We start from the raw sequence: 20,976 nt of genomic DNA on the forward strand, positions 1-20,976 counted from the left end.
GCTTTTCAGTACATTTTTGTCCCCCCACCTCAGTAAAAGTAGTCGAGAAGTGCCTTTTTTTTTTTTTTTTTTTTGCGGTACGCGGGCCTCTCACTGCTGTGGCCTCTCCCGTTGCGGAGCACAGGCTCCGGACGCGCAGGCTCAGCGGCCATGGCTCACGGGCCCAGCCGCTCCGTGGCACGTGGGATCTTCCCAGACCAGGGCACGAACCCGTGTCCCCTGCATCGGCAAGTGGACTCTCAACCACTGCGCCAGCAGGGAAGCCCAAGTGACTGTTTTTGATATCAGAAAATGAAGAGGAAAGACTTTGTTTGGAACTCAGAATGGAATTCTGAATCAGCAGATTCACGTGATTCTGGCATCCAGCGTCCGGTAGAGCTTGTGTGAGTCTGACTGGAGTAGCCCCTTCATGGCTGAGATACTGTACAGCCTGTTAATCAGATCATTGTTTGACCTGGGTTTTTGTTTGTTTTTTCCCCAGTGTTTTTGTTCATTCACTGAATTCATTGTTCATTCACTGAATTCATTGTTCATTTTTCTCTTTGAAAGAGAAATTGTTGGCCTTGATGATAATATGCCAGGTATGCTTTGTACACGTAAAAGTAATATTAACAGGAATAATGATTTTGCAGAAAACCATCGCAGCCACATGCCTCGTGGTCCAGGTTCTGCCGCCTGTGGCCCACTGGTCAGTGAGCCGCGCACGGCCTGGCAGGTTGCAGGACGGTCCCGTCTCTCCCACGTGTGTGTATAACACTGAAAGCAGTCTGTCAAGACGCTGCCTCATCTCATGCAGTTCTTGTTTTGAACACCTCAGCTCATCACAGAATTTGAATTGGGAGAGTTTAGCTTTGAAACGTGGCATCTTTTGTATCGTTCAGACTTTGAAAAATCCTTGTTGCCTTCCGGCCCCTATAGTCTGTGAAAGCGCTTAGAGATAAGGGCACGGGGGTTTTCTTTCAGATTATTTGTAGTGTTTAACTCTCAACTGGATTGCCGCCGCGACTTCAAAGTGAAACAGTTTAAAATGAAAACTGTCACTGAATAAATCGCACCTCGCGTGCCCGCGGTGTTTGACAGCAGCTGACGCTGCGGACTGTTGTCCATTTTTTGAAGATTTGAGCTTGCCCAGCAGCTCCGGCAGCAGCAGCAGGCCTGCCCGGTAGATGACGGCGCCGTGGACCAGCAGGGCATGCACGTGCCCACCCAGGTGCAGGTGGAGATTGAGAACGCCGCACTGCAGCCCACCGCTGAGGCCGTGGCCCACAACCCCGGGGCCGTGCTGGACCTGGGGCCGCCCGCCGGCGTGGAGGCGGGGCTCGGCCAGCAGATGGCGGGGCAGCCTTTGGAAGCAGATGAAGGTGAGCGGTTCAGGGCTTTTAACTCTCAGGAGTTTTGCAGCCCTTTGTACTCCAGTCCCCGCTGGCCCTCTGGTCCCTGACCTTTTAAAGCGCAGTTTGTGCCGTGTGTCTGAGCGTGAGAGAGTCTGCGGTGCATTTAGAATGGTAGAAATGGGACCTTCCGATACGTGCTGCTTGTCACCCACTTTCACCCCTGAGCCTACCGCGAGAGAGTCTTTGGTTTCCACTGAGTGCCCATCTGCGTGATCACGCGTGTCCTGGTGCATGGCTCCCGGACTTGCCAGCGTGAGGCCGTGGACTGGGTGCCGCTGGCTGCGGGAGCTGAGGCCCCTCGGCCAGCACGCTGCCTCCTGCGGGGAGGTCTCGCTGCAGAAAGATGCCGGCTCACGGGGGGGGACAGTGAGCTCAGTGACAGAGTCGGCTCAGGCTTCCGGCCCCCTGCGGGCCTGACAAACGGTTGGCCGGTCAGCTTGCTGTTTACTTTGTGGGCGTCCCAAGAAGTATTTGGTCTGTGAGTAGGGTTTTGTGCTTTTTAGCCAACATGTGTAAGTTTGTACCCTCTGTATGAATTGTCTTCCTACTGTCTTTTCCAAACAAGGAGGCTGCTTTTTGGAAACTCACCGAAGCATCCTTTTGGACAGGTTGGTAGATGTGAAGCAGCTTCCGGGTTTACGAATTTTCCGCCCTCGTCTGTGCTTCTTGTCTTCAGACAGGCTTGTGGTCCCGCAGCACACTCTGGAAGGGCACGTGGGCCAGTACGAGGAGCAGGCTCCCCCGCCGCAGCCCTTCGAGCCAGCGGGTCTGTCACAGGGTCAGTGGTGGGCCTTACCCGGGGCTCTCCAGTGAGCTGCGCCTGGTTGGGGTTAACTTTACAGCAAGCTTGAGTGTTTCTTTTAGTGCTCTTCTGAAATTTATGACCAGTTATCGAACCAGATAACGTCTTGCGTGGGTAGCGTGTGCATGTGTGTACACATGCACGCATACGCTATTTTGTAGTCTGTTCAGATTTTCCAGAAGGGGACTTTAATGACCATTCTACACCTGGTCTCTAGCCAAGGAAAGGTAATTGAGTAGAAACTGGGACTTATTTGTGGCTGGTGTGTTAGCCTGCCCTGCAAGGATGGGAGCTGAGCGTAGTCTCTTGCCTGTGAGCAGATCACTTTAGAGCCTGCTGATAAAAACTAATAATCCTGATTCCCGTTCAGAAAGTAGACATGTTCCTTTAAATACCTTTATTTGTAAAACCAACCTTTTTTGGTTTTGTGTGTGTGTGTGTGTGTAACTTTAGTATTTTTTGTAGAACTCATGTCTTCTAATTTATTTCAGGTTTTACAGTGACTGATACGTACAATCAACAGACTCAGTTTCCACCGGTCCAACAGTTACAAGATTCCAGCACACTGGAGTCTCAAGCCCTGTCCACGAGCTTCCATCAGCAGAACTTACTTCCGGTTCCTAGCTCTGACACGATTAATGTAGTGAGTATTGCAGAAGTCTCATCATTGAGCAGATTCTATCTTATTCTTTACTGTAATTATTTAAAATTTGCTTACTTAAGAGGGCATGTTTACTTGTTGCAACTTTAAGATTGCTGCATCACCTGTGGAAACCTCAGTGTTTATCATATAGGGCTTCTATTTCCTTAAAACATTTTTGTTTTAAGATTTCATTCCCATGATGTGGCTTTACCTTTTCTGTTAAAAGTCAGGAAAGTCAGGAGAGTGTAACTGACTTCAGTAACATCTGAAGGATATCGCCTTGCTTTAGCGAGAAAACCAAAGCATTTTAATATGTGGAATCTTAAAGAAACATGTTAGAATGAAAATACGATGAAGGCTGACATACTAAAGATACATATTTAAATGCATCATTTAAAATTTTCCTCTCTTAGTGAAGTTGGAGGCATTTAAGTTTTTGTTTTGGTGTTGATTTTGCCATTTTTGGAAATCTTTCAGTAGTGGTGAAAATGATTGGCAAATCAATTGTTTTCTCTCTCTCTTTTTTTTTTGCGGTACGCGTGCCTCTCACTGCTGTGGCCTCTCCCGTTGCGGAGCACAGGCTCCGGACGCGCAGGCTCAGTGGCCATGGCTCACGGGCCCAGCCGCTCTGCGGCATGTGTGATCTTCCCAGACCGGGGCACGAACCCGTGTTCCCTGCATCGGCAGGTGGACTCTCAACCACTGCGCCACCAGGGAAGCCCTCTCTCTCTTTTTTTAATATTTACTTTTTTAATTTTTTGGGGGGCTGCGTTGGGTTTTCGTTGCTGCGCGCAGGCTTTCTCTGGTTGTGGCGAGCGGGGGCTACTCTTGGTTGCGGTGCACGGGCTTCTCATGGCGGTGGATTCTCTTGTTGCAGAGCACGGGCTCTAGGCGTGCGGGCTTCAGTAGTTGTGGCTCGCGGCCTCTAGGGCACAGGCTCAGTAGTTGTGGCACACAGGGCTTAGTTGCTCCGCGGCATGTGCGATCTTCCCGGACCAAGGCTCGAACCCGTGTCCCCTGCATTGGCAGGCAGAATTTTTAACCACTGCGCCACCAGGGAAGTCCTTATTTTCTCTCTTTAAAAGACCCTGTGGGTAACTTTTGCCAAGTGGAGGACCTGGACCCTCCAGTGAGATTTTCAGAGCACGTTTTCCCAGCTCGAAGCTGCGTAATTGACAGTAGGCGCTGAATCTGGGTGGTGGGGGGCATGCGTCTCTGTGACTTGCCTTCGCTCGGCCCTCTGAGCAAGACTGCACACCCGCTCACTTGTGGCTTTTCGGGGTGGGTCCTGGAAGCCAGGGGAAATGCGTGCACGCAGGTAGGTTCTCCACTGTTCTGGCCTCTCCTGCGCCTGTCCCCCATGTCCTGAAGGTCAGCCTGTGCTCTGTCCACTGAACATGGGTGTTTCCTGCAGCTCTTTGCCCAGTCCCTGGGCTGCACCACCTGTGGCCGGAAGGTGTTGAGTTAAGGGACTGCTGTCTCCAGGCCTGCTGCTCCTGGGCTGGGAACATGCTTTCTCCCCCTGTGATTTTGTGACAAGCGAGGGGACTTAGTATTTTAAGAAAGCAGGGCGTTTTGTTCACTCTCAGTAAGAATAGAGCAGATGAAAGAGTAGTCTCTTAATAGACATAAAAAATATGGAAAGATTGGGCTTCCCTGGTGGCGCAGTGGTTGAGAGTCCGCCTGCCGATGCAGGGGACACGGGTTCATGCCCCGGTCCGGGAAGATCCCACATGCCGTGGAGCGGCTGGGCCCGTGAGCCATGGCCGCTGAGCCTGCGCGTCCGGAGCCTGTGCTCCGCAACGGGAGAGGCCACAGCAGTGAGAGGCCCGCGTACCGCAAAAAAAAAAAAAAAAAAAAAAGGAAAGATTAAAGCAAGTTAATGGAAAATAAAATAAGTATTTCTTCATTAAAATTGGTATAGATGATTTTTGTTATTAATTTGGCCCAAATGATTGCAACAACCTAATTGGGGTTTCTTCCTTTTAAATCCACATTTATGAGTGTTCTTATCCTTAGTTGTTAGGTGTTTGTATTCATTCATAGATGCTCAAGCAGTCTGCTCTGTGCTTCTACTATGTTTTAGACAAGTCGTTTGGTTCAGGAGTCACCCCAGCAGGAGCTGGGGCTGCAGGCGCCACGTCCCCCGTTCCTGGACGACAGCGAGGAGCAGAGCCGGCGCTCCTACAGGTACGCGCGCTCCTCCGGGTACGCGCGCTCCTCCGGGTGCGCACGCTCCTAGGGGTACGCACGCTCCTAGGGGTACGCACGCTCCTACGGGTGCGCACGCTCCTAGGGGTACGCACGCTCCTAGGGGTACGCACGCTCCTACGGGTACACACGCTCCTCCGGGTGCGCACGCTCCTAGGGGTACGCACGCTCCTAGGGGTACGCACGCTCCTACGGGTACACACGCTCCTACGGGTGCGCACGCTCCTCCGGGTACGCGCGCTCCTCCGGGTACGCGCGCTCCTCCGGGTGCGCACGCTCCTAGGGGTACGCACGCTCCTAGGGGTACGCACGCTCCTACGGGTACACACGCTCCTACGGGTACGCACGCTCCTCCGGGTGCGCGCACTTGGGCTGCAGCCCGTCCTGCTGCGCCCAGTGCCCACCTGCACCGTTCCTGCAGCTTCACAAAAGCTCTGGGAAACAGGGCCTGTCGTCACCCCCATTTTATAAAGAAAGTATCTGAGACAAAAGAGACTCACTTGCTAAAGCTTCTACAGCTAATAAGTGACATGGGCAGGGTTTGGACGCAGCAGCCTGTACCCATAAACTACTCTGCTCTAGCTTCCTGTCCCCACTCTAGGCTGCTGTTACCGTGTTTTCAGAAATAACTTGAATTTATATCGTGCCTTTTTGTCCAGGGCTCTTTGTGTGTTTTATATATAACCTCCTGATACTTAAGTCACACTTCCATTTATTCAACAAGTATTTGTTTGTTAATGTTTAATTTGGGATCTTGCACGGGTATTTTTAAGTGAGATTAGTGTAACGTTTTCTTGTGATTCCTTTGTGACATCTGCTTGGGCATTCCTGGACTTCTGGCCATTCATTCATTCCCCATTCGTTCATTCAACACTTATTAAGAACTTGCTGCTGTGTGCCGAGCTGTGTGCTCTGTGTACCTTTCTATCACAGATTAAAACCTGGAAATGGAAAAAATAGGGAAATAAAATGGAATAAGCTTTCAGAATTTTTAAAAATTTTCTAATAATATGTGAATAGGAATTTTGAAATTTATAATTGTTTCATCCTTAATTTTAATATATTTCATAACAACTGAGAGGAAAATAACACTACATATTTATATATTATTCAAAATAGGTCAGTAGCATCTGTTTGGTAAAGTATTTTATCAACTAAAGAGTATACAAACTGACATTTCCAAGTGTCTAGACTCAGGTGATTCTGACCCTCATGCAGCGGAAGGGTTTGCAGCATCTTATGACTTGGTAAAGAAGGTAGCACATGATGAATTCCCTGTTATGTTTAAAGGAATAGTTTGTAGTTAATCAAATTTTATTTCTCCTGGAGAACTGCTGTAGGTCTTACTAACTTTGAAATAATAAAATATGTTTAAGGATGCAGTCGGAGCAGAGTTTGATCTAACAAGTTTTTCTCGCCAGTGTTTCAGTGTTCTAAGTGTTGGAAGCATAGCTGCTTTCTGTAACAGTTAGGCCTGATGGTTTACTGATTGCTGGTGAAGCGTGTTTGCTTTTCTTCCCTTCTCAGGTGTTGCATTTGTGATCATGCTGTGAATTAACGTGGTCTGTATTGTGTGTATAGATGTGACTATTGCAACAAAGGCTTTAAGAAATCCAGCCACTTGAAGCAGCACGTGCGGTCACACACCGGGGAGAAGCCCTACAAGTGCAAGCTCTGTGGACGTGGCTTCGTTTCCTCTGGGGTCCTCAAGTCCCACGAGAAGACACACACAGGTCATTGTCTGCCCCGCACTGGACGTAAACACGTGGAAAACCATACGTGATTCTAGAGCATATGAATTCTAGCGCATTTTCATCACACCCCTCAGGGCCCCCAGCCCCAGGCAACCACTGACCTGTTTCCTGTCTGTGTGGTTTTGCCTGTTCCGGGCTCTTCCTGTAAACGGAACCATACGACACAGTGCCTTTTGTCACTGGCTTCCCTCACTCAGCACGTGTTCAAGGTCCACCCACGTTGTAGCATGTGTCACACTTATTTTTATAGCCAAACAGTAGTCCACTGTGTGGAGAAACCACGTTCTGCCTGTCCGCTCATCAGCTGTTGGACAGCTGAGGTGTTGCCGGTTTTTGGCTATCAGGAATAATCTTGCTGTGAACGTTTTGTGCGTTTCTGTGTGGATGCAAGCTTTCGCTTCTCTGTTGAGGAGTGGACTTGCTTGGTCATACGATAACTGTTTAAACCTTGGGGTTTACCAAACCAGAATGGCCTTTCCAGAGTGGCCGCACCATTTTCCTTGTCCACCAGCAATGATTTCACATCTTGTCAGGGCTTAGTATGATCTGTCTGCTTCATTATGACCGTCCGTCTTCTTAAAATAACCTTCTTGAAAGACCCTCTATTCCTAAAAATTGGAGACCACAGCAAGTACATGCTCTTCGGTTTTGCAGCTTGTTGAGCGCATCTTTGCTTTGACCGCGTGCGGTTTTCAGGTAACGAACGTGTTCTGACCCCGTCTCTGCTGTCGCAGGAGAAAAGGCGTTCAGCTGCAGCGTCTGCAACGCTTCCTTCACAACCAACGGCAGCCTCACCAGGCACACGGCCACGCACATGAGCATGAAGCCCTACAAGTGTCCGTTTTGCGAGCAGGGCTTCCGAACCACAGTCCATTGTAAAAAGCACATGAAGAGGCACCAGACAGTCCCCTCGGCTGGGTCAGCACCGGGAGAGGCAGAAGGAGGAGGTGTGGTCCCTTTGTTGATTCAGGTTTATCATCAGCCGATGCTGAAACTTAGTGATTAACTCATTGCAGAGGTGATTTGTACCAGTATATTAACTTATTTCATTTTCTGATTATGAAAGCAATCATAATTTGCTCTTTGAAAGAAAGATTCGGGAGGCACGAAGAGGAAAACTTCTCACCTCACTGGTCACCAGGCACCAAAATACCAGCGTCCCCGCACAGGGCAGGCTGTCGCCCACGCATGCATGTACGCACGCGTAGGTGGACCTGAATTCCCTGATAGGAAAGCACGTTACATGCAGTGTTGTCGTGCATGGGTGTTCATTACAGGCGAATTTGGTATTAGTGAGCACGGGTGTGCATCAGTTCTAACGACTGCACGGAATTCCGCTGTGTTTCATTACACGGTTTCCTGTTGCTGGATGCGCAGTGGCTGCCCAGTGCTGCAGTGTAACAGGAGGAGCTGGCGGTCAGGGGGCTTTAACCCTCGGCGCTGTGCTTACTCACCACGCACATTCTCATCTGATCGACACGAGATACCATGAAGCTAACTTAAGCGGGAGACGAGCTGATGGGCCCAGTTCCCACCCCAAGTATAGGAATCCCAGGAGGATTACTTTGTGCCTATACTCTTTGTACCTGTGAGATGATTTCTTCTTAGCAAGTTCCAGAGTGAAATTACGGTGACAGAACGTGCACCTTGCATAGATCCTGACACAGGGCGCCAGTGCACAGCGTTCTAAATCTTTTAAACGACCTTGTTCCACGTGCAGTGTGAGTTATGCTATCGATAGTTTACACGGTGTCCTGGGGCCTGGGCTCCTATCAGTGCTGCAGCCGGCACTGTGCACCTCACACCGTTGGTGCTGGCGGAGTGAGCGTGCTGAGATGGGGGTGCGACTTCGAGGGCCATCCGTCAGTTTTTAGTTCACTGTTTTGGCTCTGACCGCCGTCCGTTTTGCTATTTAGTGTCTCTACTGTTTTTTAAAAAACTTTTTTAGCCATCTGTGCAATAATACAGTCCCCCTGTCCCCTGTCCCCAGCCAAACCTTTTTTTCCTTCTCGGTTACATTTTAACAGCAGCTTATTCTTTCTTTTTAATGGATGTAAATATATCCTCACATTTCACTGAGAGAATACTTCAACATACATATTTTTTAAGTGTTTTCTTTCCTTTCAGTGAGTCTTTTTAATTGGCGGCTGTTTGCCAGTTATAAGTTTGGTCTCTTCCTTCGGGCTGCTCGTCCTCTTACGCTAATTCACTTTGTGTCCGTGTTGATAAATGAACGTCTGTGTGTATGAGCACTGTTGACTCGTGCGGACACTGACCCGTTCAGAGCCCACTGCCAGCCTGCTGGCAGGGCTGGCGGAGACCGTCAGCCACGGCATCTGCCCTTGGCAGTGACCCCTCCCCCGAGGCATGGCCTTTCCACCCTGACCAGCTTCTCAATAGACAGTGGTGGGAAAAAACCCTTTACCATCCCAAATATAGCCTCATTGAGTTGCTAATTTTAACCTTACATATTTAAGTTAAATGTTTTGTTTTAGTTGTTCTGTTACATTTAGTTTTTTATTAGGATTTGATCCTTTTTCCTGCATGTTGTTTAGAGATGGGTCTGGAGGAAGAGGAAGACAGTTCTGAAAGAAACGTGTGTAGAAAGGCTCGTCCCGAGGTCATCACCTTCACAGAGGAGGAGACGGCGCAGCTGGCCAAGATTGGGCCGCAGGAGAGCGCCACCGTCTCAGAGCAGGTGCTGGTGCAGTCGGCCGCCGAGAAGGACCGCGTCAGCGAGATGAAGGACAGGCAGGCGGAGCTGGAGGCCGAGCCCAAGCACGCCAACTGCTGCTCCTACTGCCCCAAGAGCTTCAAGAAGCCCAGCGACCTGGTCAGGTGCGGTGCAGGCCCGCTGCCCCGGGGGTGGGCGTGCGGTCTGCGCGCTCCTCGGCAACCCGTGCTGACGCCTTCTGAGTGGCTCCTTCCTCTCTTGAGTCCTGGTTGCAGGCCCGTGTGCGTTTGGAGGCTTCCTTGCGAGCTCATTGAGCACGTTAGCTAGAAGTCTGCTTGCTCTGTGGGTGTTTGTGCTTATTTCTGTGTGACGGTGGTAGCAGTAAAAGAATTAAAAATGATTTCCTGAGGAAGATGCGGCGCTGAGCCCAGCCTTGTAGGCGCTCAGAACAGCAGCGGGTTCCTGCCCGCCCCACAGGGCGACCGGTCTGTATGGCACGAGGCTCCATCACACGGGGAGGTGGCCCGAGCGCTGGGGGTCGAGTCCACATCAGCCGCGAGGCGGTGATTGACGTGCGGTCTGGCAGAGTGGCGGAGGGCAGCTGACAGACGGGCTCCAGGAAAGAAGGCCGAAGTACGGCACTCTCTTAAAACATTTGGAGGATTTTCGTTTACGGGGTGGGGCCGGGGGGGCGCTCGTCTTTTGCTTCAGGAGGTGGAACTGCTGGGTAAAAGGTAGAGGGTGATTGAACGGAGGAGCTGTCGGGATTTCAAGACGGGTAATAAGAGAGCCGGCTGCTTCAGAAAACCAAAGAGGCGTCTTCCTGTCCCTCTCTGTCGCACAGAGCCCTGCATGTGATGGGAGGGCAGACAGGCTGCCCAGAAGCTGCTAGGCTGGAAGTGCTCCTCGCGTGAGCGCAGCTAGTAACGCCTGCCCTTGTATTCCTGCCGGGCAGGAAGGGGCATGTGCCAGTGAGAGAGGGACGGGTAGACGGGCGAGGGGCAGTGGGCAAGGCCGGGCCAGGCTTGGGCGCGGAGCCGAGATGGCGTCGTGTCCCGGCGGGTGGGGAGGAGGAACGAGCTAAGAAGATGACAGCATGTGGACTCCGAGGCCGGGAGTGAGACGCTGGAACCCTCAGCTAGGAGAGGACCGGGCGGTGGCCGCAAGGGAGCAACACGCTGGGTGCGGGGCGGGGCAGGGCCCCAGCGGGAGGCAGGGGTGTGAATCGCAGACGAGGGCGTCCTGCTGGGCAGCCCCGTGGGCATCGTCGCGCCGCTGAGAAGGTCTGCAGCGCGTAGCCGGCGGGTGGTGCTGACGAGCAGCCAGCCGGGCCCGGAGGTGCGCCCCGGAGGCGGGACTGCTGACCCTGCACCCCCGTGAGGGGGCGAGGCGGCAGGTGCCCCTGGAAACGAGAAGCCTGCTGCAGCCTGGCAGCCGGCCTGCCTTCTCCTCTGTCCTTCATTTAACAGTTGTGCGAGGCTCAGCTGCCCGCACTGCGTACTGGACAGACGTCCTGGTGAAGCGAGCCAGGACCGAAAACAGCGGAGGAGGCTATGAAGGGAGAGCCTTCCCCTCCCCAGAGACAAGCGCTATTAGCAGTTTCTTCTGTGCGTTTTTTCAGAAATGTCTACTCATACGTCAGCATTAACTTATGCAATTCTGGTCTCGGTTTAATTGTTACATATTGTGGGGTCTCAGACAGCTTTGTCAGTACCCGCCCACCTCTTTCATCCTTCACGGCGACGTCTTGTTGTCGTGTGGGCATCCCAGACCCCTGTTGATGACTGCCTAGTTTTCAGTGTGGAATCACTAGGCCAGCCCCACTGTCCTGTGCTCTGTGTGCACCTGTGTGGGTGCCCGGGGTCAGTGCTGATGGACACACCCACTGGCCTCCGAGGGCTGTGCCGTTTACATCCCCCAGCCTCTGAACACCTGCTCCTAGGCCACCCAGCCGACAGTGGGTCATCATCAGACAGATGGGAAAGGGATGGCTTGTCATTTTAACTTGCTCTTTTTAAATTCTGAGGCTGGGGAATACCTTTTCATGTGGCTTTTGGGTGCGTGTGTTTCTTCTCTGCGCTGCCTGTGTGTTGCCTGTTTTTCTGCTGTGATATTTCTTGTCTTACTGCTGATTTGTAAGATTCTCTTTGGCTTTCAGGAAAGTTAGCCTTGTTTTCATTGGTCTTGCAGATTACTTTGTTGTCTTGTGGATTTGTTTATGGTGTTATTTATATAGAGTGAAGCTTAAAAGTTTTGTTTTGCTAAATTTATTCAGTACATAGTCACGCATAATTTTTATTTATATGGATAGCTATAAATTTTAAATCATGAAGTTGTTTGTAAATTGCGTATAAAGTTAAAAAGAAAAACACTTAATTGCAAATGCTTTCTGGCTAGGCATGTTCGAATCCACACTGGAGAAAAGCCATATAAATGCGATGAATGTGGGAAGAGTTTCACTGTTAAATCTACCCTGGACTGCCACGTGAAGACTCACACAGGTAAGAGCAAACACCTGCACTGTTGGTAGATGCCTTCCGACAGCATTTTATACTTGTTCCTATGTATTTTTTTTGCACACATACTTTCAAGATGAAACAAAGCTTAAAAATCAGGAACCATGAAGAAATGAATATAGAAGATTTGTGATTCCCAACACGGAGAAAGTGATCTCTGACACCAAAGGAAAGGATCTAGGTCTCAGATGTGGCGTTGTAAGTTGTCTTACTCAGAGTTAAATACCTGTGTTAGAAAGATTACCTCTTAGTCTCATTCAGGCCAGAGTTTCAGTTTGTTGAAATTCTGTGAAAACTGGGGATTTCACAAATCTGATTACACTTACCAGGTAGCAATTCTGTTTCTGTGGGGGGAAAATCTGATAAAGGAAAACAATTAACGTCCAAATTTCATGGCCATTTTCTTCATCTTATGTGAGGAACTGAAGGTTAATCATCCTAAGTAAAACGTGCTCAACCTTCGCTTCTTGATTGTGCACGGTGCGCCCTCGTGGGTGAGAAGGCGGCCCTGGGCCTCTGCCCGGTTGGAGACTGTCCTCACTTGTGAGCTACTTCTCTGACCCGCCCATCCGTCATGTAGAAAATGGGGCAAACACGAGTACCCTCCCCCCACCCCCCGGTTTAAATTGCCTAGAAAAGTAAAAGTGGCACCTGGTAAACACGGAGTAAACGTTAGCGTCGTGAGGACGCGTAGGATTATGACTGTCAAACCAATTTACACTCTGAAGCTTTGGCCGTAAGCAGAATTGACCAAGGGAGTACAAGTGGAATTTCACACATAGGCGTAAAGTCCTGTGATTCTTTTCTGATGGGTTCGTGTGTGGAATTAGGTAAACAGATACACGAAGTCCTTCAGCTGCCTATTCTACGGACAGTTCTTCTGTTGTTTCCTTAGGATCTGTGCTTGACCCTCCCCTGCAGCCCTGGGCACTGCCGAGGGTCAGGAGGGACCCGCTTAGTGGCTTTGTGTCCCAGGTCTCGTGTGGTAGCTCACGCGGCAGGTGCCGGCCACCCTAAGGACGCCTCCTGCGCACCAAGCCTCCGTGTGGGCTCCCGGGCATCAGGACTAGGAAGAGAATCTCTGGGAAGACACCTTCCAGGGCCCCCCTCAGCTGACTTCTGCGGCCCGAGCAGCGCGAGGGGAGCAGGCGCCGCCAGTCCCGGGGCCCTGCCGCCGCGCCCAGCCCCGCCTGCCGGGCCTTCTTCACCCCGCAGCACGCGTGTGTTAGAGGACTTGGTGCCCCAGGAGCTGGGCACGTGCGCCCGGAGCGCAGTCTGCCGGGCGGCTTCCACCTGTGCTGGCGGCTCGGGCGCCCCTTTGTCAGCGGAGAAGACCGGTGAGGCGTGAGCTCACGCTTCGTAAAATCAGGGAGCGGAGCCCGAGATGCAGGGCGGGTCCCCGCTTCCGGCAGGGCTTGGTGTGCCTCCGTGTCGTGGAAAGACTGAATTCGGATCCTCGACAGTGAACTTCGCTTACTTTGAAGTTTTCCAGCCACCGGCCCTCCGGAGCGAGGGGCCCCGGGGAGCGTGGGGGATGGTGGACACAGCGTGGTGGCAGCCAGGCCGCTGGCTGACGGGGGCGACCCGGCCAGCCCGCTGACGCACGGCCTCTTCTCCCAGGTCAGAAGCTCTTCAGCTGCCACGTCTGCAGCAACGCCTTCTCCACCAAGGGGAGCCTGAAGGTCCACATGCGTTTGCACACAGGAGCAAAGCCGTTCAAGTGTCCCCACTGTGAGCTGCGTTTCCGCACGTCCGGGCGGAGGAAGACTCACATGCAGTTTCACTACAAACCGGACCCTAAGAAAGCCAGGAAGCCTGGGCCCCGGGGGCCGCCGGAAGGGCCGCAGCCCGTGAGCGCGCCCCCTCCGCCCTCCTCCGACCCCAGCGTGTTCATCATGAACAGCCCCGTGCTGGCGGGGCAGCTGGACCAGAGTCTGCTGCAGCAGGGCCTGCTGGGCCAGGCCGTCCTTCCCGCCTCCGTGTCCGGTGAGTACGGCTGACAGGCACCAGGGCTGTGGACGCCGGGACGGGGGCGGGGGGTGGGGTGGGGGGCGCGACCTTCAGCCTCAGGACACTGCCCTTCCTGAGGGTTTCCCGCGAGGTCGCGGGAGGTTGAAGTCTTGACTTGCAGGCGCAGCTGCCTTTCCGTTTCCCATTCTTTCTAACGTCACTTCTGCATTTCAGGCTTCAGCTCTTTGTTTAGTTTGATGGGCTTAAACCTGTTTCTTTTTTAGTATTCTCACAAACTTAATAGCGAGACGTAATTTATAGCTACCCGTGAACCTTGCTTCTCATATACGAGTTATCCAATTGCTCTTGGGTCACACAGTATTTGAAAAGCATTAAATTTTAGTCAGTTGGGTTTTCTGTGCACTCACAAATAACGTAGCAACTGTTAGTAGCTACTGGACATCTTAAGTGGCTTTCTTTCAGTTTCATGACCCATGGTGCAATTAAAGCATAATAAGACAAAATAATAGCGTTGTTTTAAATCTTGGGCTGATCAGTGTGATCTCTTTGAGCCTAGTTTCCTGATGTGTTTAAAATGGATAATATTATTTTCTATTTCACAAGGTTTGTTTTGTGATGATTAAATTAGATATGTGTGTGCCTGTGTAAAGTAAATATTAGTGTTTGTTAACTAGGTCATGTCGGTATGTGTTTAGAACTTCTGTATTTAGGAACCCAGTGCGTTTTTCCTGTTTGAGAAAGTGTCTGGTACGCAGTCATTCCTGTTCTTCCTCTGCAGCTGGTGGCGACTGGACAGTGTCTCTGACAGACGGAAGCCTGGCCACCCTCGAGGGCATACAGTTACAGTTGGCTGCTAACCTGGTTGCACCCAGTGTTCAAATCTCTGGGATCGACGCTTCCAGCATTAATAATATCACGCTACAGGTGCGACGCCCACCAGGCTTTTCTGTGCTTTCAGATGGTCTGAGTCACACTCAGCGTGAAATTTCCATCACAACAACCTCTGTGCTTTCAGATTGACCCAAGCGTCCTGCAGCAGACGCTACAGCAGGGTAACCTGCTTGCTCCACAGCCGACCGTGGAGCCCGGCCTGGCCCCGCAGCACAGCTCCCTTCAGACACCAGACAGTACAGTCCCGGCCAGCGTGGTCCTCCAGCCCATCTCAGGCCTGTCCTTGCAGCCCACGGTGACGTCTGCCAACCTGACCATAGGCCCGCTCTCGGAGCAGGATTCCGTGCTGACCACCAGCAGCAGTGGTGAGAGCTGCCGCTTCGGTTGGTTGTGACAGCTGGAGTTTCGGCTCGCTGCTGACATCACAGATTTGGTTTGGGGACACTGGGATGCTGTTTCCTTCTCTTTATAAAGCTTAACGAATAAATGTCCTAAGAATAAAGTAAGCTTTTCTGACGATAAATGATGTTTAGTCAGTATATGCACAGAGATTGCATTCATGGAACCGGCTTCCTATTTCCTCATAAGGCTTTTTGTTTGTTTTTAAATGATTTCAGATTAAGGAATTAGAAATGACTGATACTGTATTTTGAATCTTTCTCTTTTTAAAGTAACAGTTGCACTAAAATATTTTAATATGAACAAGGAGGAAATGATTATTTTTTTAAGCCCAGCTTTGTTCTGTTTTATAACGATGACCAGGGACGCAAGACCTCTCTCAGGTGATGACATCACAAGGCCTGGTGTCCACCTCCAGTGGCCCCCATGAGATCACCCTGACCATTAACAACTCGAGCCTGAGCCAGGTGCTGGCGCAGGCTGCCGGGCCCACCGCTGCGTCGTCCTCGGGGTCGCCGCAGGAAATCACCCTGACCATCTCCGGTTAGTCTTAAAATTTTTTAAATCCTTTCACCTGCAGTTTAGGTAACTCTTTTTTGTATCTTTTTCCTGTAAGACTGAGCTTTGCCTAAATCCAGTGCCTCAGGAAGTGTTTGCAATTTATGTGAGAATGATCATCCTGCAGCTCCCATCTGATACCAGGGATTAAACGTGGTGGTTCCTCACGGCACGTCCAGTTTGAGCCAGGTAGCTTTGTCAGATATATTTCGTTTAACCAAGAGCAGAAAACCATGGCTTCATAATTCTTACCATGCTCCTTTGAGCTAAAGGAGTTGAATCGGTATAAGTGGTTACACTAGGAGATTACAGATACCTACCCCCCTGACCTTTTCAGAATTCTTCTCAGATTATGTAGAAAATTATGGTAGAACTAGATAAGTGGGTGGAAGACACCCTTTGGCAGCCCAGGCCACCGAGGTTGGCAAGCTCATCCTCCATGTGAGTCACCAGCTGATGTGCTCCCTGTTCCAGGCCTGTGACGTTCACGGTCAGCTCTTCCCCTTATAGAGCATCAATTCTCACAGTATGTTCTCATCTTAGTTAGCCTGGAGCATATTTTACAGGTGCGCTTTGCCCACATGACTCTTAGCTATGAGCTCTTCATGTTAACTGAGTGGTTCTTAAATTTAGCAACAATTTTTTGACCCTTACAGTGCACCAGGTCCTGTTCTAGTAACTTTGACAAATATTAACTCATTTAAGTGTCATAACAACCTTATGAGATTGTTGTTTTTTAAAGAAAAGAAAAAAGAAAAGAACATTTTGCTGGGGTCAAAATAACCTCCCTGGAGACAGAGTATGGCAGTGGCTGGAATACTGGGCTGATAGCCGTGTGAGCGGTCAGTGTAGTTATTACCTGTTGCCTGAGATTTCTGCAAAAATCATTATTGGAAAAGAAAGAGTAGTTATTGAGAAGAAAACCAAAAGCTTGCTTTCTTGAGGGGCGTCTTTATTCCTTTCAGTTTACGTGAGAATTTGAGGAACTGTTCCTGGATGGAGCTTTGCTTCTCAGTGACACGCAGTGGTGTTTAGGTGCTAGCAGGCAGCAGAAGTTAACTCTGAATTTTATCTAATTCACTAACTCTCTTCTTTTTTATTTAATATGTGTGTGTGTGTGTGTGTATATATATATATATATATATATTTGAATTGTAATGTTGGAAACATGGAAGAGTTATTTTCAGAAAGCTGTTTTGTTGATCAAATTAACTTTTTTTGCATAATCTCAATATCTGAGGGGTTGTGCTAGTCCTATATAAAAAACACATAACATACAGTTCGGCAAATGTGTTTTTGTGGCTTATACTTCTGTTTCTCCTATGTTTTACTATTATCGATCATTTAGTTATTTTATTGTTAATTTTTAGTGTATTAGGTGAATATAACTGCAATTTAAAAAAAAAAAGCTTAAAAGGGTTATCCTAGGAGAAATCTTTGTCAGTTGATGAAATAAGGGTTGCCCAAACTCTGGGCTTAAGATTTCCTATTCCTTTACTTCTCATTATTGTGTGTAATGAGAATTGGCTGTGGGGACTACTAACTCAACATTTTCGTGTCGCATTCTGAGAAGTCTAGAAAAACTTTTAATTTGTGGTCACCTTGGAGAGCATCTAGCTGTGCTATAGAAATGTTTGGTTATTCTGTCGAATGTTCTGTTTTCCATGAATGCACAGAATTATAAATGCTTACGAATGCTAGAATGCAAATACTACTTCAGTTAAGGTGTACAGACCTTTAGCAATTCCTAAGCTGTTTGGGAAAGAAGTTAAACATTGGGTAAAAGGCGAGGAGGGTCCTCAGTCTCCCCCAGTTGTCGTGTAAGTAAAAGTGCTCCTACCTGATGTCTTTAGTTATTAATAGAAAGCCACGTCAAGCAGAGAGTCAGAGAAACGATGCCTACACGATTTTGAGCATTTATCCGCAGGTCTTTGAAAATGGATCTGCTCTGCTGGTAGGAGTTCTGAACGTTTTATTTTGCCCACACTTCCACCCCTGTTGCACAGACTCATTCCCCAGTTCTGTTTCTCTAGTGTGGCATGAGGGTGTCGGTGATTATGAAGCTGAGTGCAGCATCCTTTTGTCTTTTGGTTTTCATTGAAACAGCTCGGGTTTTTAATTTTCATGTTCCTCTGTTTCCATACTATCTGATTACATTATACAATTATGCTGTAATGTAAAGGTTACAAGCTAATGAAGCTGACAGAAGCCCATGTCTCTCGGTGGGAGTACATCACGGCGTGCTTGAGCCTGCTGTGCGCGTCCAGAGCGCCGTGGGGCAGTGACCCTCCCGTAGGAGACCTGTAGCGGCCACTGCTGCCGCAAGGGAGGCCTTGGTACCCTCCCTCGTGCCCCTCGGTGCTGCAGCTGGGAGTCCACCATGTTTGGAAGTATTTCCAATTCAGTTTAAGTTTTATTCAACAGAGTGTGTAGCTGTAAGTGCCTAAATGCTGGGTTAAAGTAGAACTCTTAAGACGCACTTAAAAACTTTATAGCTTAAAAAGTGTGAACAGGTAGTTTCATTTTGGGAAATGTATTTCATGGTCTTATTTTAATTTTTTTTCTCTTTAAATAGTATTAAAAATGAAATAGCTTTCACTTTTAAAAGGATGTTATTATATGTTTAACATACTTGCCAGTATGTGAATTAATGTGTTACTCTCAGATATCACAGTATTAATTTCTATTTAGGTCAAGATCTTATTCAGCACAGTTCTAATGGAAGTAGTGAACTGAACGGAAGCATAAGATTGTCAGCACCTGCAATCAATAATCAATCTACGGGTGCCACCTTGACCATAAGCAATGATCAGCTTCTCTCACAGAGTGCAACATTAAACGCTTCAGGTATGCAGCTAATGATCCAGCCACGAGAGGCTTCATGACGTTTCATAGTTACAGGGCTCTGCACCTGGTCAGCAGAGAGAAGTCACCTGTCTTCTTGCGTGACGAGTGTGTCAGCTGCACGTTCTAATACGTTTGATGTGATTCTGTGATGATTAGTGGCTTATGTATAATTCTAGGACACAGAACTGTCTCGAGTGTTATTAACCTTTTAAGGTCGTTTCCACCTTCTAAAGAACAAAGGTAAATAATCTTATTCAAATATGCAAGGCATTGTGTATGTCTGCAAGTCACAAAGCTGTCCCTGTGTCACCCAGGCTGAAAGTGCCTCTGGCTCGTTACTTTGTGCCCTGCGGTGGGAATGTTTGGGCACCAGCTGAATGTAGGATGGCAGAATTAAAAGAAGACATCTTACTAAGGTTTTGAAGTATAGGCTTTAATAAAAAATAAAAGAGCTCCAGTAAAATAGGTCACAGCTTCATAAGTAAACGTTAACAGTTGAGGACGCCATACCTGTTTGCCTTGCCTTGTAGAGATTTCACTACTTTCTTAGCCCTCTTTATTTTCCAACTCTGTATATCATTTTTTGAGAAAAAAATTTAATCTTTAGATATGTTTGTACCCCCAGCTAGACTTTTTTCCGTGCTTAATTGAAATGCTTTCTTAGCCAGTAATTCTTCTGTTCACTGAAAGATTGTGGTGCATACTGTATGGTAAGAAGTATACTAAATCTGGGTGTGTCATGTTGGGCAAGGCAACTACGGTCCCCTTGCATTTTGGGTCCTAGAAACGAACAGAGCAGACGTTTATTGAAGAAGCCGTAAATCAGTGTAGGATTAACGGCAGTAGCGATACATAAAGGGGAGAAGGGCGCCCAGCGAGCACGTCTCGGGTGGGGGGTTGACCTGGTCGGGGCGGCCTCCCGAGGCGGGAGCCCTGGCCGTGGGGGGGGCATTTCTCCCCCGCGAGTGAGGGCTTGATGGATCTGCAGATGCTGCAGGGTGGGGACTTGCTGAACTGAAGCAGGTGGTGAGCTGAGGCAGCTGCACACAGTGAGGTTCCACTCAGGACCCTGAGGGGCTTTCTGTCCACCCCTCCCCTTTGCTAAAGGGTAAACTGACACCCGGCTGGTTAAGAGCCGTGTTGGAATCACGTGTTGGCGGATCTGGGCAGATGCAAAATCTGGACTTCTGGCCGATGACCGTTTCCACTGTACCACTGCTCTCCGTGTGTTCCTGTCTCTACTTTGCTCTTAATTCTGTCCCTCCTGCGTCGGTTTGCTTGTTTAATTTTGGGGCTCTAAGAAAATTGTATCCCAGAACTGAATTCTTGTACTTACTAATTTGAAATGAGAGTCTTTTGGTTTTGTTTGCAATTAAGGGGAATTTTATTTTATATTCTAATTGGCTATGAAAGCTAGTACTTTCAGGTTATAATTTAGCCTGTAATAGGTAAGACTTCTACAGTATATCATGTACTACTCAAGTTACATAGCAAACTTGCTTCTGCAGCTGTTTCCTGAAAGTCTTAGTTTGTGTCTTTTTGTAAAGGACTAGACACTGTGTTCTTTCTTGTCACCTCTGGGGTTCTGATCACCTCTCCCACCCTGCGTGGTGCGCGGTGCGTGTTGCAACATGAAGATGTGTCTCTTGTGTTTGGCCCTAATGAGTGGTGTCACGCTCTGGTGGGGGTCTATGTCCTGGAATGCTGGGATGTCAGGCTCTCCCCGCCTCCTCCTTCCCTGAGGAGTAAACTGGCTGTAGGTGGTGGAATCTTACATCTCCTTGGAAGCCCTGCTTCATGTCTGTAGTGAGTCCTGGGCAAATCGATGGAAAGACAAGGAGAGTTTTAGGTGTTTCCCTGTAAATGGAGCGGGGGTGTTTTGCGCTACTTGGTGACCCTGGGCGTTCGCTGGTACAGCAGATTACTTAAAGCTGGTGATGTTCTGATCAGAATGGAGAAGCGGATGGAGGGAGGGCCCAGGAACGCAGAGGGCTCTGTTCTGGCCACCTGTATTTCTTTAAACCTCTGTCTTCTGTGAGTCAGACAATGGGTGTTCCACCTTGTACATCTGCCTCCACAGATACAGAGTGATGGTCTCACGGGCAGGGGAAGAGCGGTCAGTTGTGTACAGGGCTCCTGTATGCCATGCACTGATGTTTCTTTAAAAACAACACGCATGCCCCTTCTGATTTAATTTTTTTTTCTCTCTTAAGACTTATTGTTGTAGAGCCAGCTGAGAACTTTTCTCTCTTCTTCTTTTTTGATGCCACTTTAGCTTAATTTGGTACCTTAGTAAAAAAATTGTTTTTCAGGAGT

General features: G+C 49.1%; 1 protein-coding gene across 7 annotated transcripts in view; it reads left to right on the forward strand.

The window, feature by feature from the left end:
- Positions 1-20,976, forward strand: part of ZNF236 (zinc finger protein 236) — a 102,143-nt gene that overhangs the window by 62,210 nt on the left and 18,957 nt on the right. For 6 of the 7 annotated variants that reach the window (XM_060310166.2, XM_060310160.2, XM_060310159.1 and 3 more), the window contains 13 exons: positions 1,117-1,361; positions 2,071-2,172; positions 2,688-2,839; positions 4,926-5,029; positions 6,632-6,783; positions 7,539-7,751; positions 9,360-9,642; positions 11,876-11,979; positions 13,615-13,980; positions 14,744-14,889; positions 14,981-15,221; positions 15,619-15,798; positions 18,505-18,660. In XM_060310166.2, the coding sequence (XP_060166149.1) occupies positions 1,117-1,361; positions 2,071-2,172; positions 2,688-2,839; positions 4,926-5,029; positions 6,632-6,783; positions 7,539-7,751; positions 9,360-9,642; positions 11,876-11,979; positions 13,615-13,980; positions 14,744-14,889; positions 14,981-15,221; positions 15,619-15,798; positions 18,505-18,660 (2,444 nt within the window). The remainder of the gene's footprint in view (positions 1-1,116; positions 1,362-2,070; positions 2,173-2,687; positions 2,840-4,925; positions 5,030-6,631; positions 6,784-7,538; positions 7,752-9,359; positions 9,643-11,875; positions 11,980-13,614; positions 13,981-14,743; positions 14,890-14,980; positions 15,222-15,618; positions 15,799-18,504; positions 18,661-20,976) is intronic. The other variant, XM_060310161.1, reaches the window with a different exon arrangement.

The sequence above is a fragment of the Globicephala melas genome, chromosome 13 (assembly GCF_963455315.2).
Source record: "Globicephala melas chromosome 13, mGloMel1.2, whole genome shotgun sequence".
In the NCBI taxonomy this organism is placed as follows: Eukaryota; Metazoa; Chordata; class Mammalia; order Artiodactyla; family Delphinidae; genus Globicephala; species Globicephala melas.